This window comes from Trichechus manatus, unplaced genomic scaffold (genome assembly GCF_000243295.1).
Source record: "Trichechus manatus latirostris isolate Lorelei unplaced genomic scaffold, TriManLat1.0 scaffold00017, whole genome shotgun sequence".
Lineage (NCBI taxonomy): Eukaryota > Metazoa > Chordata > Mammalia > Sirenia > Trichechidae > Trichechus > Trichechus manatus.
This window is the reverse complement of record NW_004443953.1, coordinates 23,439,005-23,454,999: the sequence shown is the minus strand read 5'-3', so window position 1 is coordinate 23,454,999 and position 15,995 is coordinate 23,439,005. Positions and strand designations below refer to the sequence as shown.

The 15,995-nt window shown below is 34.6% G+C and overlaps 1 protein-coding gene and 1 pseudogene across 3 annotated transcripts in view; one reads left to right on the top strand and one right to left on the bottom strand.

Annotated features, from left to right (window-relative positions):
• The window catches only part of HDAC2 (histone deacetylase 2), a 32,783-nt gene extending 17,335 nt beyond the window's left edge, over nt 1-15,448 (top strand). For 2 of the 3 annotated variants that reach the window (XM_023727693.1, XM_023727692.1), the window contains 8 exons: nt 1,257-1,349; nt 1,430-1,538; nt 8,378-8,518; nt 8,747-8,855; nt 9,445-9,575; nt 10,404-10,559; nt 13,198-13,255; nt 15,071-15,448. In XM_023727693.1, the coding sequence (XP_023583461.1) occupies nt 1,257-1,349; nt 1,430-1,538; nt 8,378-8,518; nt 8,747-8,855; nt 9,445-9,575; nt 10,404-10,559; nt 13,198-13,255; nt 15,071-15,101 (828 nt within the window). In that variant the 3' untranslated portion in view covers nt 15,102-15,448. The remainder of the gene's footprint in view (nt 1-1,256; nt 1,350-1,429; nt 1,539-8,377; nt 8,519-8,746; nt 8,856-9,444; nt 9,576-10,403; nt 10,560-13,197; nt 13,256-15,070) is intronic. The other variant, XM_004372480.3, reaches the window with a different exon arrangement.
• Nucleotides 5,992-6,897, bottom strand: LOC105756058 (60S ribosomal protein L17 pseudogene; annotated as a pseudogene).
• Nucleotides 15,449-15,995: the final 547 nt, after the last annotated feature.

Genomic DNA, 15,995 nt, shown 5'->3' with positions numbered 1-15,995 from the left:
AACCAATAGAATGTACATTTCTCTACAACTGTTATATCCCAGTAGAGATCGAACAAAACCCACCTGGCTTTAAGCTTAAGGAACAAAATAGTCTTTACAATATAAACCTAATTAATCTCAGAAGTGACAAATGGAGGCCTTTGTTTTAATTTCAAACAGTAGATGGATGTCACTATGGTTTCTTCTCAATTATTGCTCACAATTCTCGTGGCTGTTTGAAGTAGTTGGAAAATACCAGAATGAGTGCTTTAAAAAGATTTGAGAATGACTTTCAACATCTAATTTGCTCACATAAGAGTTTATAATCGCTGTATAAAATGCCATTCTAAAAATAATTTCTTTGCTTTGGATATTATTAATATGTCCCTAAGATTTTGTGAGGAAACTAAAATCAGTCATTACATTATGTATAACTGCATTTGGATTCTCTGAAACTCGTGTGTGTCTTGGATTGTTATTAAATTTATAGCAAAAAACATTCCTTTTTCTACCTCACAATTCATTTTAAAGCAGAAAAGCAGGCAGTTCACAGCTGAGATCATTTTTAAACCTCCACTTGCTTTAATTAGGTAGAAGAAAGAAATAGAAGTATGATGCAGTAGCAGTTGCAGAATAAGGAATAGAAAGGATAAAGCTGGTCCAACAGGGGAGCAACTTTGAGTTGTCAGCTGTTAGCTAGAGTGAGAAGTGTGACCAGTTTTCTGGTCAACACTTTCTAAAATCTTAGGGTCAGAGTATATGCCATCTGTGTTTTTTGTAAAAGAGTCTAGGGATTCATGATACTTTTTAGTTTATCCACATTTATATAGTAGTTTATATTTAGCAATAAAAAAAATTTAGATCTCTTTAAGAAAAATTTGCAGGAGAGAGGTATGCAGTTCCACTTGCTTTTTCATTAGACATTGGATCATAATTAATGTTGAAGGTAAACTGTACATTTTAAAAAATGGATTCAAGCTAACATCAAGCCAGGCTCATACAGTATTATGTGTAACTTCATATTGCCTTTAACTGTGTTAAATTTCTTTTTTCCAAAAAATAATTGTTACAGAGTAATTGGAAAGGGTTCTTTTAGGTTTTATAAGCAATCCATAAATATTGAAACATGTACTTCTTTATTCTGTATTATTTCCTTTCTAAGTTTCTTTCTCAATATATAAGATAAATTCAGAATAGGGACTTGCTACCTATTTTAATAAATATGTCAAACTTTTTATTGTAACATATTCTCTAAGATCTGTTTAACTGTCTTTTAGGACATTGGTGCAGGAAAAGGCAAATACTATGCTGTTAATTTTCCAATGAGAGATGGTATAGATGATGAGTCATATGGGCAGATATTTAAGCCGGTAAGTAGTAGTATTTTCAAAATTGAAATGGAATTTTAAAATGTTATCAGAGATATTAACATTTGTTATCTTCTACACAGATTATCTCAAAAGTGATGGAGATGTATCAACCTAGTGCTGTGGTATTACAGTGTGGTGCAGACTCATTATCTGGTGATAGACTTGGTTGCTTCAATCTAACAGTCAAAGGTAAGCAGTTTAAAGGGTGAATGAGTCCCTGGGTGGTGCAAACAATTAAGCACTTGTCTACTTTCTGAAAGATTGGTGGTTCAAACCCACGCAGAGGTGCTGTGGAAGACAGCCTTGGTGATCTGCTTCTGAATGGTCACAGCCATGAAAACCCAATGGAGCACAGTTCTGCTCTGCAACACATGGGGTTACCATGAGTTGAAATCGCTTCAGTGGCAACAGGTTTGTGTTTTTTTTTTGATTCCTAGGTTTTTTCTTTCCAAGAACTTCGCATAAATGTTCTCGTTATAATTTTTTGGCTGCTATTTTAACACTGAGGCATATGCTTTGTATTTTTCGTGGGTTTTTGTCTGTTGTTTAAAGTGGAATTATTTGAAATTGATTTTTACAACTACAGTTAATCTTGATTCAGTAAATTGGATATTTTTTATTTTGTTAAATTTATATGTACCTGTATAATGAACAGTTTTATATTTTCAACTCTTTTGGTTAATTCTTTTTGGTGTTTATCTTTCTCCAGATAATACGCATATTTTGTTACTTAATTGGACTTTTAATTTTTACATTATCTATTCAGTTCCCATTATGGATAATGAGGATTTTAACTCTCCACTTTATGCCCAACACACACACCCTTCCCATATCTCCATTTTCACAATACATTTGTATGAGAATTGTGGTTGTGCTGTCTTTACAGCAGCATTGTCATTAAAGTATTTTTTAGCTTATCCAACTTTTCTTTCCTGCTTGGCTTGTTTTTCTTATTTAATAATTTCATTTGCTTAGCGTTCTCTTTACTCATTACTAAATTTCAGTTGTCTGAATATCTTCATATGTTCAGATACATCCAGTATTCTTGTCAGTTTTACCTTCTTGAAAGTCAGCCTTATGACTTGCTCCTGTTTGAACTGAGTATTTTCTATAAACCTGGCAGAACATAGAGCTTTACTTTGCTTCTCTGTTGTGTTGGATCCCCTTGATTGATTTTTTCTCTCATTTTTGTGGAACACATTCTCAAGAAGCTTTTTGAAAAAAAGTGGAGATAGGAGTGCACTGAATTTTGATCAAGTGTTGAAATCATGTGATAATTGTTGTTAGGTGCCATTGACTCAGTTCCAATTCATAGTGACCCTATGTACAACAAAACGAAACACTGCCCCATCCTGCGCTATGCTCACAATCATTTTTGTGCTTGAGCCCATTGTTGCAGCCACTGTCAGTCCATCTCATTGAGGGTCTTCGTCTGTTTCGCTGACCCTCTACATTACCAAGCATGATGTCCTTCTCCAGGGACTGATAACACGTCCAAAGTATGTGAGACATAGTCTTGCCATCCTTGCTTCTAAAGAGCATTGTGGCTGTACTTTTTCCAAGACAGATTTGTTTGTTCTTTTGGCAGTCCGTGGTATATTCAGTATTGTTCGCCAACATCATACTTCAAAGGTGTCAGTTCTTCTTCAGTCTTCTTTATTCATTGTCCAGCTTTCCCATGCATATGAGGCGATTGAAAACACCATGGCTTGGGTCAGGTGCACCTTAGTCCTTAAAGTGACATCTTTGTTTTTTAACACTTCAGAAGAGGTCTTTTGCAGCAGATTTGCCCAGTGCAATGCATCGTTTGATTTCTTGACTGCTGCTTCCATGGGTGTTGATTGTGGATCCAAGTAAAATAAAATCCTTGACACCTTCAGTCTTTTCTCCGTTTATCATGATGTTGCTTATTGGTCCAGTTGTGAGGATTTTTGTTTTATGTTGAGATGTAATCTATACTGAAGGCTGTGGTCTTTGATCTTCATCAGTAAGTGCTTTAAGTCCTCTTCACTTTAAGCAAACAAGGTTGTGTCCCTGCATAATGCAGGTTGATCAGGACTCTTCCTCCAATCCTGATGCCCTGTTCTTCTTCACATAGTCCAGCTTCTTACATGTAGTCCAGCTTCTCGGATTATTTGCTCAGCATACAGATTGAATAAGTATGGTGAAAGGATACAGCCCTGATGCGCACCTTTCCTGACTTTAAACCACACAGTATCCCCTTGTTCTGTTCGAACGACTGCCTCTTGGTCTATGTATAGGTTCCTCATGAGCACAATTAAGTGTTCTGGAATTCCCAGAACATATGATTGTAGACTAGGCCAAAACAAAATTTCACCGTTATGGAATGAACTTCTAGGGTGTGTGAATAAATCGGAAATTTTATTGAATAAGTGTTTAAAAATTGTATGTGTATACTGAGAAATGACTTATCAAAGATGTTATGCATTATTTTGACTTTTTTTTTCCCTTGTGAACTTTTGAGGTAGCGAGTTAATATTCTACTTTTAATTCTTTTTTATAAGATATGAAGAATTCTCAAATAAAATTTTGTCCAGAACAACTGTTGGCCTAAGTGGAATTAAATAACTAAATGCATATTTTAAAGGCTATATTATTTAATGTTGTGATTGCTACTATACCAGACAGTATTAGAATTATATAATGTGTTACTCTGCTTTATATTAGGTTGAACCATATGAAATTACCCCCCCCTTTTTTGGTAAATCAAAAATGTTCAATCTGTGGCAACTTCATATTGTTCATCTTAGTATGTTGATAACCATCTGTTAGCTCAAAATCGATATGCTCTTCCTAAAATGCTCTAATCTCTTAAAATGTGCTGTCAGCCTGTTTTCCTGTTTGACTCTTTGAAAGCCCTTAATATTTTTGTACTTAAAAATAGCAGCTTTCATATCATAAACTGCAGTATTTTACACTTAAAATATTAAGTCAACGTTTGTATTTCAACTGGCTGATAAAATTTCAGTTGTATAAAACATATAAGTATTATTTACAATTCCAAATTACCTTTAGAATGTTTACCTGTATTTGAAAGTGAATGGTTAGATATTAAAAATACAAATGATATGCCTTGCTCATGTTACCAGTAGTGTTATTAACGAGATACAAAGATACAATAGTAATCTCCATGATCGTAATGCCAGAAATGTTGAAGATAGTCATTCAGCCATTCAGGGTTTTTTTTGGCCTATTTGAAGGCCAGAGCCAAACTTTGGAGCATCATTATGGCAAGTAAATTTGAAGCCTTGCATGTCTGAAAAAGCTTTTATTCTACTCTTATATTTGACTAATTCTCTGACTAGGTATAGTTTTCTAAGTTTGAAATAATTTTCTTTGAAATTCAGAATTTTGAAGGCATTCCTCCATTGTTCTCTTGCTTGAGAAGTCAATAGCCTTCTGATTCCTGACCCCTGTTTTGTTTCTCTGGAACTTTGTGGAATCTTCTTTTTTGATCTTAGTATTCTAAAATTTCATGATGATGTGCTTTTATGTGGGTTTATTTTTATCCACTGTATTTGGCGCTCCATATTTGTTCATTCAGGAAACTCATGTCCTCTTTCATTTAGTTCTGGGAAAATTTCTTGAACTATCTTATTGATTTCCTCCCTCTTATTTATTTTTTTTAACTGTTGTCAGGTTTTTAGGTCTTTTGGTCTGGTTCTTTGATTCTTTTTGGAATCCTATTTTCTGTCTCCTGTTTTTTCTTCTTTTTTTCTATACGCAGGGATTTCTTAAATTTATCTTCTAGCCCTTCCATTGTCTTTCCTTTCCCATATTTTTAACTTCCAAGTATTCTCTGAATGTTTCTTTTTATAACATCCTATTGTTGTTTCAGTGATAATCTTTTCTTATTCCTCTGAGAATATGCCTGATGGTTGCTTTTTTAATTTTCTTTTCCTTGCATAGAGTGTTTTTTCCAAGTTCCTTTTTCTGTTTATTTTCCTCTGTATCATTTATATCAGAGCCTTTAGAATTTTGGTGATCCGTGATTGTCATTGAAAACTCCGAGCCCATGTATGCAGTATGTCAATTGTGGACTTGAACCTAAAACAGGATTTTTCAGTCTTGGCACTGATGACATTTTGGACCAGTTAATTCTTTGTTGTGGAGGCTGTCCTGTGTATTGTAGGATATATAGCAGCATCCCTGGTCTCTGTCGACTAGATGCCAGTCCTCCCCTGTCCTTCACTTGTGACAACCAAAAATGTCAAGTGTCCTCTGGGAGGTAGAATTGTCCTCAGATGAGAACCACTGCTCTAGGATGATCTGGAAGGGCCATTTCATGGGGAGCCACCCCATGTCAGTGTCTTTAGGTCTTTCTCCTTAAACTGGTCCAGTTTCCCCAAAATAGGTTTTCATTCTCCTGCTTTAAGGCTGTCTAGCTGTTCTAGAATTCTAGGCTTAAGTGGAGGTGGTGTTTTCAATGTAGAACCCCTGCCTTCAATTGTGCCTGGGGTCTCAGTCCAGAAACCCTCTTGTTTCACTCTCTGCAGAGGATAATCTTGAGTCTTTTGTGAGAGCAGAAAAGAGATAATCTTTCTGTTGTGTAGATGTGGGAAGGGGATCTGGGTATCTAGCTCCTACTTACCACACTTCTTTTTTTTTCTTCTTTTACTTTTATTTGCATTTTATTAAGCTGAATTTACTCCCAAGCCATAAGTTTTTGTTTCTTCAGTTTCTTCTGGGATATCTTTTTCTTCTGTGCAGCCTCTTCTTCTGGTTTAGGAACAGTTTGTTCCTTTTCAGTAAGGATCATCTCAGTGTGGCAAGGGGAACTCATGTATGGGTTAATTCGACCATGAGCTCTGTAAGTGCGGTGGCGCATCTTGGGGGCTTTGTTCACTTGGATGTGCTCAATGACCAGAGAATCTACATCTAAACCCTTTAGTTCAGCATTACTGTCTGCATTTTTAAGCATGTGGAGCAAAAATTCAGCACTCTTTTTGGGCCACCGACCCTGTGTCCAACCCCACTGTTTGGCCTGGGCACACCTACCAACTCCACCATTGTAACGTTGGAATGGGACACATTGCTTCTGCAAAGTGACATCTTTCAGATACTTGGTGGCTTTTCAGATATGCATACCCTTGATGTCCTGGGCAGTTTCACGGGTGTTCTTAAAATGGACTGGAAGATTTGAACCTCTTGATTTGCATGATTTTGTGGGGTTTTCTGGGTCAAGTGAGTAGCGAACCATTTTGTGAGATCACCTCAGGCGGCTTACAGGAAGAGGTTACCACACTTTTTAATTTTAGCTCTACCTTCAGCCTCATTTCAGGGATACTTAATGCCACCAAATTGTAGGAGATCTGTGTTTATAAATATTAAACTTGATTCTGTTCTTTGTCCACTGCCAGCTTTGATTCAGATTTCTCTCTTGTACATATACTTTCCACCTTCAGTCATTTTGTTGTTCTACTGTTCTCTTCCATTCTTTGCTTTCATGGATTTTGCCTTTAAAAAAATCCTTTTACTGTCATTTTTGTGAGGTTTCTCGGGGTAAAGGAAAAGTAAATGTTTTTCTTTAGCCAGCTATCTTTACTTGGAAGTCTGTAACTTAATTTTTTGTTACTTGTTTTTTTTTTCTTTACAAAAATATCTAAAAAATTTTTTTAATCCATATGTAATTCATGGATCAGTTTTGTCTGTTTTAACAAACCATTTTTGAATCCAGACTTTATGGAGCTGTGGAAGCTGATGAACCCTGGAAACTGTTGCCCTGAGATAATCTTTAAACTTTAAACCAAAAATATTCCCTGAATTCTTAAAACCAAACAATAGTTCATCTTAACTGGTAAAGAATGTCTGCCTTGAGTATTATACTCTTTTAAGATCTGCCTGTATGGGATCAAATTGACGGTAGCAACTCAAAAGATTAGATAGGAACCTAACGAGGCAGTACGTTTATGTTAATGGGGAAGGAACAACTTAAAAAGGGAGAGTGGAAATTGTTAGATAACTCGAAGAATGTAACCAGTGTTACTGAATTGTACATGCAGAAACAGTTGAATTGGTATATGTTTTGCTGTGTGTATTCTCAACAACAATAAAATATTTTTAAAAAAATTGTTTTGTCTAGTAGTAGCAGCTGTAATGAGAATTGGTTTCTAAATCATATAATACAGCCATGTAAACTCTTTTTGAAGAATACTTAATGAAAATGCTCACCATATACACTTACATGAAGAGAACAGATAATTGAGCATTATGAAATGAACGCATAGAAGGAGTTGGGAGGGGATATAAAAAACTATCTTTGGATGATGGAGTTTTTGGTGGCTGTTTTTTTTCTTTGTACTTTAGTTTTTCCAAATATTCTTCCACAAACAGGGATTTCTTCTATAATTGAAGGATTTTTTTTTCTTTTTTAAAGATTGAGTTATGTACCTGAATGATAATATTTGAAGAAATTACTGGTAACTTAATTGATTTTGAACTATGACATTTATCCAGAGGGAATAATTGTTTTTATGTTAGGTTTGATTTTATATTTAAATTTTTACATGTACAAGAATTTTGAAGTTTTTTAGTAGTAATAGATACTGTTTTTAGAAATCTTAGCTATTAAGAAAAGTATCCAGAATATCACTGCCTAAAGATACCCCCCTGTTAAAGTTTTGTTGTATGGTCTTTCATAATTTTTTTATAATAGAAAATGAGAACAAAAAATCAGTTTAGACTGTGCATAATGTTTCATTGTAACCTGATTTATTTCCCACTTAATGCTTCATGAACATCTTCCTGTGTTAATAAAAATAACAGTTCGTATTTATATTTTAATCTTAATTTAGTTGTCTATTTGACTTTTCTATCAAACACACTTGCCAGTTATAAACTACATCGTTGTGTAAAAAGTGTTTAATTTTAGCATATATTTGCTTTAAAAATAGAAAAATTATTTGGGTTGAGTAGCATTTTGTTTGCATTTTTATCTTATTAAAACTGATTTTTAATAACGATTACAGTATGCAGATTTGTTGTTACCTAAATCTTCTTTGTGTTAGGTCATGCTAAATGTGTAGAAGTTGTAAAAACTTTCAATTTACCATTACTGATGCTTGGAGGAGGTGGATACACAATCCGTAACGTTGCTCGATGTTGGACTTATGAGACTGCGGTTGCCCTTGATTGTGAGATTCCTAATGGTAAGTGTTCTTATTATGATATCTTTATGAACTATCAATATATAGAAATGGATGGAGCTTAGAATTCCAAAGCCAGTAAATAAGAGCATTTGTTCAGTGAATCACTTGGTGTTCACTATTAAAGTTTTTCTTTGGAAATATTTCATAACCTGAAACTGTGGTTTGTTCATGGATTTGTGTAAAAACTGAGCTTTTAATATGTAACTTGTATTTCATTGTTTTTAATAGAGTTGCCATATAATGATTACTTTGAGTATTTTGGACCGGACTTCAAACTGCATATTAGCCCATCAAACATGACAAACCAGAACACTCCAGAATATATGGAAAAAATAAAGTAAGAAATCATTGAATTGTTTTGATAAACATTTCATTTCATGTAGGCGGGTTTAGAAGGCTAGATACAGTAGATTATTTTAGCTTTAAATTAATGGAAATGTATGGGCTTCATAGATCAAATGTTTCTATTATTATTTGAAATGGGTTTCAAATTTGCAAGAGAGACTATAAATTTTATACTTCAATTTAGACGAAAGGGAAATTTATTTTCATTTTCTGAAACATTTTGATAAATAAGGCCTTATCTCCATGAGCAGTGTTTGGAGAGACATAGTACCCACACCTAGTTACTTGGGTTTGTGTCCTCTCTACTACAGACTAGCTGTATGACATTTGACAAGTTAATTTGTCTTTGTGCTTAAGTTTCCTCATTATTGAAGTGGGGGGTAATAATAGTACTTGAAAGTTTTGAGCATCAAATGAGTTAATATGTGTAATGTATCAGTGCTCAGTAAATGTTAGTGTTACTTTAATTCATAGTTTTAGCTGGATAAAAGATGAATTTCTTGCTTGATGTTTCCTCCTGCATAGAAGAGGAATGTCAAAGAAAATAAATTTTGTCTAATAACTTTTCACGTGTAATTTAGACAGCGTTTATTTGAAAATTTGCGCATGTTACCTCATGCACCGGGTGTCCAAATGCAAGCTATTCCAGAAGATGCTGTTCATGAAGATAGTGGAGATGAAGATGGAGAAGATCCAGATAAGAGAATTTCTAGTAAGATAAAGCCTTGATGTGTGTTGTGCTACATTTTTCTGCTTTATTAAAGCAACACTAAAAGTTGAAGGTTTTAGTAGCCTAAGAACTTCACTATAGGTTACATTTCATGAGCTCACTGTTATTGTAACTTTTCCCACTTTTAATCAGATGTACATTAGCTTCTTTATCTCAAAGCCTGATTTGAGTGTCAACAATTACAGTTTATATGAATCTACATATATATTTGGAAGTATGTTTCCACAAATGAACCACTTGTATATATTTGGGAATAAATTGAAAACATCCCATTTATCCAAAGTAGGATGACTTGAATAGCATTAAGCACCTTCTGTTTAATTCTACAGCCTTGTGTTCCACTTAATGTAGTTGCTAGGTTTGTAGCGTATTGGTGTGTTATAGTGATATAGAATGTTTCTAACGTAATTTGGTATTAGTAGCTTTTTTTGTTTGTTTGGTTTTTTTTTTTGAGGGGTCTTCTTCCTCTCTCAGCACTGAAATGAAAGGTTACTTTTTAGGTAAAGACATTATTCCCACCCCTTATTAGAAGAATACAAATTTTTCTCTCCAGAGTTTTGTTTTTGTTTTTTTAATGAGATCCCCAAATGTGTTTCATGTTTCTTTGAACTGTTTCTTCCTAGATCAAAGCTAAGTTTTTAGTACTGAACAGACTATACATTCAGTTCAGATCTTAAAATTATTAAGCATCTGTTATCCTATACTTTTAAATGTGTCGGCCGGTTGGCACATTTGTACATGAGTGTGCTGTAACAATTGTAAAAGCTATGACTGTTCTTGTCAAAATGTATTAAAATCTTTATTTATCAGTTCGAGCATCAGATAAGCGGATAGCCTGTGATGAAGAATTCTCAGATTCTGAGGATGAAGGAGAAGGAGGTCGTAGAAATGTGGCTGATCATAAGAAAGGAGCAAAGAAAGCTAGAATCGAAGAAGACAAGAAGGAAACAGAGGATAAAAAAGCAGGTCAGACTTCTTTTTTGGTCAATGTGTTTTAATTGTAAGTTTTTTTTAATGAGCTACATTGCAGTTTTTATGACATCCTGAAGTCAGTTACACAAGTACAAGAAGGGTAGGTGTGCTCGGTAGATGACTTATTTTTTATTTTAATTGGTGCTTAGCTCTTAAATATTTTTTATTTAGAGATTTTTAAGTGTTATTACATTTGCCTTTATAATATAAGAAACCTTTCTCTTGATGACATAGGCATAAAATAGCATTGTGCTGTGATAAGATCGGATAAGAAAGAAGTCAAAGTGGTTGTAGATCCATTTGTAGTCTGTGAGCAGATCTGAAATTCTAAGTTAATTCTTAACACCTTAAACTTTATTAATTGGAATAAAACAAAAAACAAGACTTACATTATCCTTAGACCAGTTTCACCGTTTTTTAAAAAAGGTCAGATAATAGACTTGGTTCAGAAATTATTTGAAGAAAGTAATCTGGGGAAAATCTTGGGGAAAGATAGAAAGGGATTTGGGAACTGGGCTAGGGGAGAGATACTACTTTCTGATGCCTTACCTTAAAAATGCTGTGTCATCTTGTCTAATGAGAAAATAGACATATCAGGCTAAGAACCTGTTTGTTATCTCTTATCTGAGTTCCCAGAGCACATTACACATACTTCTGTCATTTTAACATATCCTGTTACAGCACTTCATTGTAGGATTTTTTATATCTCCCTGCTACGCTAGCTCCTCACAGTTAGGGAACACAGTATCTGAAATGTCTTTATTCTTAGCACTTAGTGCATTTCCTGATGTATACCTCATACCTATATGCAAGTAATGGTGATGAGTCCAAGTTGTATTTGACCTGTGGAGTTTGACCGATAGCACGTGGAAAAACTGGTCCAACATCCTTTTTATCTATCATGTTAAAGTTGTGTGAGTCAGCTGGCTCTCTTGTTCTTTTTCCTGTTTTACTAGAGAGGAATTTATAGCATATCTGTTGCATCTGGTTCTGTTCTTTTACTCGTAGATTCACTCCTCTATTGGCTACAGTTCCCTACCATTTTATACTTAAATTCCCATTTTATTAACAATCATGGCTTCACAGTTTGCTCTAATGTACTGATTGGCATCCAAAAATTCCCCCTACCTCCCAGATACGATTGAGGTAAAGGAGGACTTAGCTTTTTAGTGTAGGATTTTTATAGTATTTTTCTTTTCTCTCACTCTCAGTATGTCTTCTTGTCTGTCCTTTTTTGATATTTCTTCTAATTTTTAAAATTCTTTTCTGTGCTTTTCCTTCCAGGTGGGTTGCTTGTCTTTCATTGATATTTCAGCTAAAAAATGAGAGTACTCTTTAATCTAGGTTAATGGCTCAGAGGTGGAACAATCTCCCAGTATTTAGCTCTCAGTGCTTTTGTTGGCTGATTTTTATAGATGGTTTTTTTTTTTTTTTTTTTTTAAAGAGCTTTCTGCATAGCCTTGAAACTGTGGAAAAGCATTCTGAGTCTATTTTTTTTTTTTTTTTTTTTTATTTAACTCCTTTGTTTGGTGCTGGAGCTCGTTAAAAAAACCAAACCCATTGCCATTGAGTCGATTACAATTCATAGCAGCCTCATAGGACAGAGTAGAACTGCCGCATAGGGTTTCCAAGGAGTGCCTGGTGGATTCGGACTGCTGACCTTTTAGTTAGCTCATAGGGCCTTGTAATTGTTAAAATCCCCTAGCCTACAGATAAAAAGAAGTACTACCATAGAAACCTTTTTATAAAAATTTATAGGCCAAGACCTAGAGTTGGGGCCATGCCTTTATTCTTCTTACCCCCCCCATCCCATTTTGGTACTTAGGTTATTAAATGTACTCAGCCAAAATTAAGCAAAAAGTTGAAATAATATCATATAATCCAGACTGTTAACATGTTCGTTTATTATAGGTCAGACCAATCCCTGAAATGTCTGTGTAGAATACTTAACCATGTTGATGTTGCACTCTATATTATTAGGTCATTGCCTCTTAACTTTGGTCCATTTGCTTATTTAAAGAAAATTTGGCACATTTAGAATAAATTTTTTTAGTGATCTTGAAGTTTATGGTAGTACTGTTATTTTATTAAAATTGTAAAGTTTCAGTGTTTAGTTATATACTGAAAGTTAAATAAAGATACAAGCAATAGGATTTGTCTTATTGTGTCTCTGGTCTCATCTTAACGTTCCCCTTTTCTTATAATACTCCAGCTACATGGGCCTTCTTCCTTCTCACCTGTCAGTTTCTTCTTAGTTTTCCCTCTGTTTGAGATACTTCTCCTTTTTTCCCCACTCAAAATGTATTCATGCTTCAGGACCCCTCTCAAATGTTAACTTTTCCATGGTACTTTCCCAACCTCCCACAGCACTGTGTTCATGACTGCACTCAGCTTCATAGCACGTCCCAGCTGATGCTATAATCCCAAAGAACCAGAAGTTCCAAAAGAGCAGGGACGATGTTGCTATAACAGCTTGAACCTCTGTCATATAGCATTGCACCTAACATAGACGTTTCATTATTGAATTCATAGTTGGTAAGATTGTATGCGACAACTTTTATGTTATAAAAGTAAAGTTTTTTTATGTGTTTTATATTTCAAAATAAGGTTTTATTCCAATTTTTGTTTTTAGATGTTAAAGAAGAAGATAAATCCAAGGACAGTAGCGGTGAAAAAACAGATACCAAAGGGTAAATAATATTATCTAGTAATTTTTGTGTACTATAAAGATAATAAATGCATGTGGAGAAATTGAAACCCTTATCCATTGCTGGTGGGAATGCAAAGTGGTACAGCTATTGTGGAAAACAATGTGGGGGTTTCTCAGAAAACTAAAAATAGGACTACCATATGACTCAGCATTTCTACTCCTAGGTATATACCCAAAAGAATTAAAAGCAGAGACTGAAACAGATACTTGTACACCAGTGTTCGTTGCAGCACTATTCACAATAGTCAAAAGATAGAAACAACCTAAATGCCTATCAGTGGATGAAGGATAAACAAAATGTGGTACATATATACAATGGAATACTATTCAGCCAGTAAGAAAAATGAAGTCTTGATACATGCTACAATATGGATGGAGCTAGAAGACGTTCTATTGAGTGAAATATGTTGATCACAAAAGAACAAATATTGTATGACCTCAGTTATATAAAAAGAAACAATAGGCAAATGTATGGAGACCAAAGTTTAATAGTGGTTACTAGGTGTGGGAGGGAAGGGGGAAGGGTATTGCTTATGGAGTACTGAGTTTCTCTTTACAGCAATGGAAAGTCTCATTAAGTGTAGGGCTGCACAGCTGATTATTGTAATTGATGTCAGTAAGTTGAACATTTGTACAAAGTTGAATTGGAAGAAGTTGTGTGATGTATTTACAACAATAGAAAAAAAAAATGATCTGGTGCTGAAGCTACTTATGTATAACCAGACACCTTGCGGGATTTGGTCCTTAGTTTGGATGTTTAGGGTCATGGTTTCATGGGATATCCTAGATAATTGACCTAATATTGAGTTTAGTGCTTCTGTTCTACCTCCTAGTTCATTACATAGTTCCTGGGGTCTTAAAAGCTTGCAGGCAGCCATCCAAGGCACAACAGTTGGTCTTTATTCACCTGGAGCAACAGAGGAAGGAGGCTCAGGAATAGGAGGAGGAAATCGAATGTGTAGCTAGTTTTCTCCAAGGAACAACTGCCTCAGTTGCCATGAGACCAGAAGAACTGGATGGTGCTTGGCTACCATTACTGAATATTTTGCTCAAAGATGCTAATAGAAGAATCCTGATCAAAGGAAACAGAATTTTAAATTCTCATGGAATCCAGACTTTCTGGATCTGTGGAGGCTGGATGAACCCCTGAAACTATTGCCCTGAGATAATCTTTAAACCTTAAACCAGAAATATCCCTTGATGTCTTCTTAAAACCAAACCACAGTTTAGCTTAGTAAAGAATGTCTGCCTTGAGCATTGTGCCCTTTTAAGATCTATCTATATGGGATTAAATTGACAGCAGCAACCCGAAAGATTAGGTAAACTTAGAGGCAGTGAGTTTATGTTAATGGGGGAGGAACAACTCGGAAAATGAGGGTGAGAACGGTTGCACGACTCAAAGAATGTGATCAGTGTCACTGAATTGTAGAAAGTGTTGAATTTGTGTATGTTCTGTGTATATTCTCAACAGCAATAACAAAAGTAAAATTATTAAAAGAAAAACAACACAGGAGTAAGTTAACACAATTTTTAAGTAAAAACATGGATTTTTACTGTCAGAAAGCATGTAAATGCTTGGCCACACATAATTCTGTGCTAGCCTTTGCAAGTTATCTTGGAATAGATTGGGAAACCACTAGAAAAAGATTTAAGGCATTCAGTGCTCCAAAAACACTTAAAGACATTATCAGCTTACGCTTTTCTTGGCATAAGCCTACAGGACTTGATCAATAGGTCAGTGCATTTAAACTGAGATTGTGCCATTTTTAATATTTCACATTGCCTCTTTTAACAGAGCCAAATCGGAACAGCTCAGCAACCCTTGAATTTGAGTCTCACAAATTTCAGGAAACCATAAAAAAAATGAGAAAATATTGGGAAGAAAAATGTTTTCTTTTTGAAGGAGACTTCTGGCTTCATTTTATACTACTTTGGCATGGACTGTATTTATTTTCAAAAAGGCTTTTTTCATTTTTGTTTTTCTTGGTAAGTTTTATTGTGAGTTTTTCTAATTATGAAGCAATTTTTTTTTCTCCACCATGCTTTATGTGATAGTATTTAAAATTGATGTGAGTTATTAGGTCAAAAACTGATCTATTAAAGAAGTAATTGGCCTTTCTGAGCTGATTTTTTCCATCTTTTGTAATTATCTTTATTAAAAAATTGTACTTGGATTGTCTTTTGTCTGTTATTATAGCATAAAATCCTGTTTGAGACTAGAGACATGATGATCATTTCTATAGAATTACAACACATCAGGGCTGGAAAGGAGCCCTGGTGGCATAGTGATTAAGTGATAACAGTTGCTAACCAAAAGGTTGGCAGTTCGAATCCACCGGCCACTCCTTGAAAACCCTATGGGGCAATTCAACTCTGTCCTATTGGGTTACAGTGAGTCGGAATCAACTCGATGGCAATGCAGTATTAGGAGTGAAGGACACTGATAACAATTTGAAAGATACTTACTACTATTTCTTTTCAGTTCACATCACACCCAGAATTATATAAAGTATACCTACAGATTTAAAAGTAACCATAAAATTAATTTGTAGCTGTGTTATTAAGTGTTTTGGAATGTAATGAGCTTTTTATAAGATACTGGTACTATCAGAATATAGTACTAATCCCTTTGTGTGTAATCAGTTTTATATAGTAGTCTACCTTCTATGTCTCATGCACTGTCAATTTATATAATTTTATTTTCAATATATATAGATTAT